At 33.8% G+C, this 6,497-nt stretch overlaps 1 protein-coding gene across 1 annotated transcript in view; it reads left to right on the plus strand.

Moving 5' to 3' along the window:
• Positions 1-1,997, plus strand: part of LOC107585610 (solute carrier family 35 member F2-like) — a 3,279-nt gene extending 1,282 nt beyond the window's left edge. The window contains 4 exon segments of the mRNA XM_016272700.1: positions 461-617; positions 692-744; positions 831-983; positions 1,860-1,997. Coding sequence (XP_016128186.1) covers positions 461-617; positions 692-744; positions 831-983; positions 1,860-1,918 — 422 coding nt within the window. The 3' untranslated portion in view covers positions 1,919-1,997.
• Positions 1,998-6,497: the final 4,500 nt, after the last annotated feature.

Here is a 6,497-nt window from a genome sequence, read left to right on the forward strand (position 1 = left end):
AAGAATACCTAAGACAGTTGAGCAACTAGAAGCCTGTATTAGACAAGAATGGGACAACATTCCTATTCCTAAACTTGAGCAACTTGTCTGGGGACTGAGGAGACGTTTGCAGACTGTTATAAAAAGAAGAGGGGATGACACAGTGGTAAACATGGCCTTGTCCCAACTTTTTTGAGATGTGTTGATGCCATGAAATTTAAAATCAACTTATTTTTCCCTTAAAATTATACATTTTCTCAGTTTAAACATTTGATATGTCATCTGTTGTATTCTGAATAAAATATTGAAATTTGAAACTTCCACATTGCATTCTGTTTTTATTCACAATTTGTACAATGTCCCAACTTTTTTGGAATCGGGTTTGTGTGTGTGTGTGTGTGTATATATATATATATATATATGGCATAAAATGTAATGCAAGTCAAACCATGACCATTATTCATTCCTGTATCAACAACAGCAAGTGACATTCTCCTCGGTGATGGTCTGGCTCTAGTCAACGGCACTCTGTATGCCATCTCTAATGTGTGCCAGGAATACACAGTGAAGAATCTGAGCAGGGTGGAGTTTCTGGGCATGGTCGGCCTCTTCGAGTCCATCATCAGTGCAATACAACTGTAAGATTTGTTCAGAAATCACCAAAAAAGTAGACCTGTTCCTAAACGTCAGTTTTATTTTGTCACCTATACAGGGGGATTCTCGAACATGACGAAGTGTCTAAAATTCAGTGGACATGGGAAATTGGTAAAGTACGGCGATGTGAAAAGAAAATCAATTTCCGTTATGTCAATGTCATCTGAGATTTGATTTTTTTTCTCCTCTCTCTTCAGCTCTTATCCTGGCTGGATATGCGCTCTGCATGTACGGCTTCTATAGCTTCATGCCTGTGGTGATAAAGATGAGCAGTGCCACAGCGGTCAAGCTTTCCTTACTCACTGGAGACCTCTTCAGCCTGTTTTGTGGGCTCTTTTTGTTCCAGTACACGGAGTAAAATACTTAATTGAGACATATGTATTTTATACTACAAAATATAAATTATTATTATATTTTTTTTAAATGTAATTTGGTGATTTGCAAGAAACATTTCTTAATATTATCGATGTTAAAAACAGCTGTGCGGCTTAATACTTTTGTGGAAACCACATTTTGTTTAGGATTCTTTAATGAATAGAAAGTTCAAAACTGATTTGTTTGAAATAGAAATCTTTCTCTCTTTTTTTTAAACATTATTGTCTTTAACTTTTAATCAATTTAATGGATGCTTGCTGAATAAAAGTATTAAATTCTTTCCAAAAACAAAAGATCTTACTGTCCTCACACTCTTGAACGGTGTCAATATATGAAAAATAAATTATACAATAAAAAAATTGCAAGCCATTTAAACAAAACTAAAAAACGAATTGGTGCCTTAAATTTGATTAAAGTATAATAAAAATACAGTCTACAGTTTGTTTGTTTTTTGACCAACTTTTATGTTAATTAATCATAACAAAAAAAAATGGAGTGAAAACTCATTATCAAAATAAATGCTGAGTAGAAATAACAAGAAATTAAAGTGAAGTTTTTGCTGATGGTCTCTTTAATCCTGACGTTCAGAATGAGCATAAGTGGCAGCAGTATCTGTGTCCTTGTATTCTTATCTCAGATATTCTGGGTCATTGTGACATGGAGCTTTATATTTCTTTAATGTGTGAAGGTTTTTTGAGTCCCCTATGTCCTCAGCTTACTCTTTGACCTTCCTCACACAAAAAAATATATATATTTAGATGAACTTCTTTCAGTATTTTATTTTTTTACAAACGGTCTATCAATGTTGAATAAGGTATTTCAGTCCATATTCATCTCATTTGTTGTTCTTCAGTTCTCAGGACTGTATATTGTGTCATTGGTGGTGATCCTCGTTGGTTTCATCGTTTAACACCGTCCCTACGCTGAACCGAGCTCTTGACCCGGCATCTGACGAGGAAGGTTGTGACAATCATGCCGGTGAGTTTGATAACGACAGCACTCAAGGCTGTGTGGATGAGAACCTGTGCACAAGCAGAGCAAGATATATAACCAAATATAATGGTATTATAACTAAATTATATTTTTTGCAATCATCAGATCTGTGTTTATGCAAAGCGTTGGAATTATCTTATTTAATGGTCCTATAATTATCTCTGAGTATTGCATGTCCCATAAAATAGATCTTTGGTCTTACATTGAAAAACACAGCAAGAAAGTACTGTTAAAAATACACAATACATATTTAGTGTTTTCCAATGCAAGATCAAATATAATACTTAATATAACAAATATAATACTTAGAGTTAAAGTTTGAAGAAGCACAAAGCAGCCACCACCAAATGCATAATTTATTAATTAATTTTTTATTTATTTATTGTGAGCTTCAAGGGATAGTTCACCCAAAAATGAAAATTCTGTCATTAGATACTCACCCTCATGTCGTTCCAAAGTCGCAATACCTTCGTTCATCTTCATACATAAATTAAGATATTTTTTTGATGAAATCCGAGAGCTCTCTGACCCTTCATCAGCAAGGGTCCTACCACGATCAAGGCGTAGAAATGCAGTAAGGACATCATTAAAACAGCCCACGTGACATCTGTGGTTCAATATTAATTTTATGACGCTACGAGAATACCTTTTGTGTGCAAAGAAAACAAAAATAACAACTTTATTCAATATTTCTTCTCCTCCGCACCACCGTGGTGCATGCGCCTGCTCTCCTCTCAATGTAAACAAGGTGCGTCTTTTAAGTCAGCAGCATCAAGCGAATGCATTGTTTACGTGCAGGAAAAGCACACGCATGCCATTGTGATACTCTCCAAAATGGCGCCAGGGTGACACGGAGAAGAAGAATTATTGAATAAAGTCATTATTTTTGTTTTCTTTGCGCACACATAAAGTATTCTCGTAGCTTTATAAAATTATGGTTGAACCATGATGTCACATGGGCTGTTTTGACGATGTCCTTACTACATATCTGAGCCTTGATCGTGCTAGGACCCTTGGCCTTGCTGTCTATGCAGGGTCAGAAAGCTCTCGGATTTCATCAAAAATATTTTAATTTGTGTTCCGTAGATGAACGGAGGTCTTACGGGTTTGGAAGACATGAGGACTGAAGTCCTGTCCAAACTTTAAAACCACATAAGAAGGGTTTGATTATATAAATCATTTCTGTTTTTGTCAGGTGTTATGACATATTATTGACTGATTCAGACTGTAAGGAAACATTTTATAACCTTTATCTTGATTTCAACCAAGCCCTCTCTGCTGGATGAACAACAGGAGGTGACTGTCCCATGAATTGGTTTTGCTTTGTCATCTCGTGGCATTTGTACTTTGCCAGAACGCCTTCCATTGCCAGATGCTGCTAACCACTCATCTTTCTCAGTTACCACATAACTCTGCTCTTTGTTTTCCCTTTTAGCTTTTTTTCACTTGTGTAATTGGTGTGAATTAAAAAAATAAAGTTCACCATATTCATCAAAACAATTTTATGTGAGGCACGCAAAAATATTTTTGATGTATTTAATATATTATTTAAAATAACCTAATGATTATAGGTAATATTTAATAGTCATATAATAATTATAATTACCTATTTAGAAGATCGTTTCCACCCCAGCGTTTAAAAAAAAAACTGATATAAGATAGACTAACACTTCGATATAAAGTCACATTTGGGAGATAAAGTCACACTTACCGTTTTTATTGCTTCTACTCTGAGCAAGAAACAGGCTTCCACACCATAGGCTATATTTTACTGTGTATAACTCGACAGCCCAGTATACTAATGCACATGAACAATACACACAAGCAGGGGTTTGCGGGGCCCCAGTGCAGATTGTACCAATGGGCCCTGTTTGAAATTGTTTAATTTGCATGTTCGTTCTATTTATTTATTTGTGCTGTTTACACAATGTTTACGTTTTTTCAAGTTTGTAGGTGTCCAGATACAGAAACTGAATAATCAAATGTAAAATAGCACGGCATAGTCTTCACTGTAAAAATTAAATATACAGTCAAACCAAAATGTATTCAGACACCTTCAACATTTCTCACATTATCAGTTTATTTGCTATAGTTTAGAAAATGGTAATAAAATATGACAAGAACTCAGAGTTAAACTGTCAGAACAAATTCATCTGGATAATGTCAGATAACTTTGATAGAAAGGTATGTAATGGTTTACAATCAACCAAAAATTCAGACAACTGTTAGTATGACAGTATTTACACAACTATCAATACTTTGATAGTACTTTGATACTAAATATATTGTAGAAACTTAATTTTCTGTAAAGCTGCTTTGTAACGATTTGTATCGTGAAAAGCGCTATACAAATAAACTTTAACTTCGTTGACCAATTACTAAGCAATGCTTAATTTTTTTTCAGTCTGTGGTGTAAAAAGTTTGCATTAGCAATTAAAGAAAAAACACTTAAGCAAAACATGGTCAGGCCAAAGTGTCTAACTAATTTTTGGTCCCAATTTTTTTTTAAATCAATTTCACTGGTAGTCCACTGTATGAAGAATTTATGGGTATGATATGTCAGTTTACTTTATTTTGCTATACTCACTTACATAAATGACAAAAAAAAGTAATAAACTTATTTAATTAACATTACAGCAGCTAGTAAATTAGGCGCGGTCACTTTAAGAGATAATGCATTCATTATAATGATACACATCTGATTTCTTTCTCTACTGTTTACAAGACATAACCGACCGTTTTTTCGAGGATACTCTCCAAGACTGGTATTTTGACATCACTTTGTTAGTTTAGTTCTTTAGAGGTCAACACACCAGCTTGTAATTTTCAAGTAACCCCAAACACCTTTAGTTTGTTCAGGATTTGTTTGATCATGGGAGCTAAAACCTCATTTTTATACACAAACATGTCACAAAAATGGTTTTGTTAACGATTTGTATCGTGAAAAGCGCTATACAAATAAACTTTAACTTCGTTGACCAATTACTAAGCAATGCTTAATTTTTTTTCAGTCTGTGGTGTAAAAAGTTTGCATTAGCAATTAAAGAAAAAACACTTAAGCAAAACATGGTCAGGCCAAAGTGTCTAACTAATTTTTGGTCCCAATTTTTTTTTAAATCAATTTCACTGGTAGTCCACTGTATGAAGAATTTATGGGTATGATATGTCAGTTTACTTTATTTTGCTATACTCACTTACATAAATGACAAAAAAAAGTAATAAACTTATTTAATTAACATTACAGCAGCTAGTAAATTAGGCGCGGTCACTTTAAGAGATAATGCATTCATTATAATGATACACATCTGATTTCTTTCTCTACTGTTTACAAGACATAACCGACCGTTTTTTCGAGGATACTCTCCAAGACTGGTATTTTGACATCACTTTGTTAGTTTAGTTCTTTAGAGGTCAACACACCAGCTTGTAATTTTCAAGTAACCCCAAACACCTTTAGTTTGTTCAGGATTTGTTTGATCATGGGAGCTAAAACCTCATTTTTATACACAAACATGTCACAAAAATGGTTTTGTTGATTCCTCAACTATATGGATTAACTGCCAACTGTAAGTGGTTTGCTAAAAGTTATGTTAGAGGTTTAAGAAATATTGCACAGACCACTTAAGAATTTAAAGGGCTAGTTCACACAAAAATTAAAATTGTCATCATTTACTCATTTTCTCCAAAAGTTTTTTTTTCTTCTGGAACACAAAAGAAGGGTATTTATTTATTTATTGTCCATACAACTGAATTCAAAAGGTTCCAATGTTATTTGGTTCCAAGCATTCATCAAAATATATTTTGTTCTGCAGAAGAAACAAAGTCATAAAGGTCTGAAACAAGTAAATGATTTTTGGGTGAACTATCCTTTCAATAGCCTGTCAGTGTCAAGAGTCCAAAAATGACTACTAAACAATAGGTAAATGTATCAAGATTAATTTTTTATTCAACATTTGTTCTTTTATTTATTTATTTATGCTCCTCTTACAACGTAATGGACAGTTAGGTCTATACGCAGCCCCAAATTTACAGGCTATATACAATTTGAACTTTCTCCATAGGGAAAACACACTCTATATATACGCATATATATAATACCAGTGTGGAAAGAGGTCTGAAAAGTTGCCCCAACATATATATATATATATATATATATATATATATAACTGTACACGGTCCCAGAAACTGAAAAGAACATATTTTAAAACGTTAGCACTGAAACAAGAATACAAGAATTACATGCAAAAACAGCCACATCAGTTAGTCTAAGAATGTATACATCCAAGTGTGAATACACAAAACTAAAACCTGACAACCAAAATAAAAAAGTTCAATGTGTTTTCTCTCACACGCTTACAGAAGCAAAACAAATGCAGGGACTCTACCGCAACATAATGCTAGTGTGATGGGTAAACCTGGCTTGCTCTTACTGGGACAACCGACAGGGATCACAGTGTTAGTTTGAAATCAAATCTCTTTATACATACAGGCTGTGC

The sequence above is a fragment of the Sinocyclocheilus grahami genome, unplaced genomic scaffold, assembly GCF_001515645.1.
Source record: "Sinocyclocheilus grahami isolate Dianchi unplaced genomic scaffold, SAMN03320097.WGS_v1.1 scaffold72.1, whole genome shotgun sequence".
Classification (NCBI taxonomy): Eukaryota; Metazoa; Chordata; class Actinopteri; order Cypriniformes; family Cyprinidae; genus Sinocyclocheilus; species Sinocyclocheilus grahami.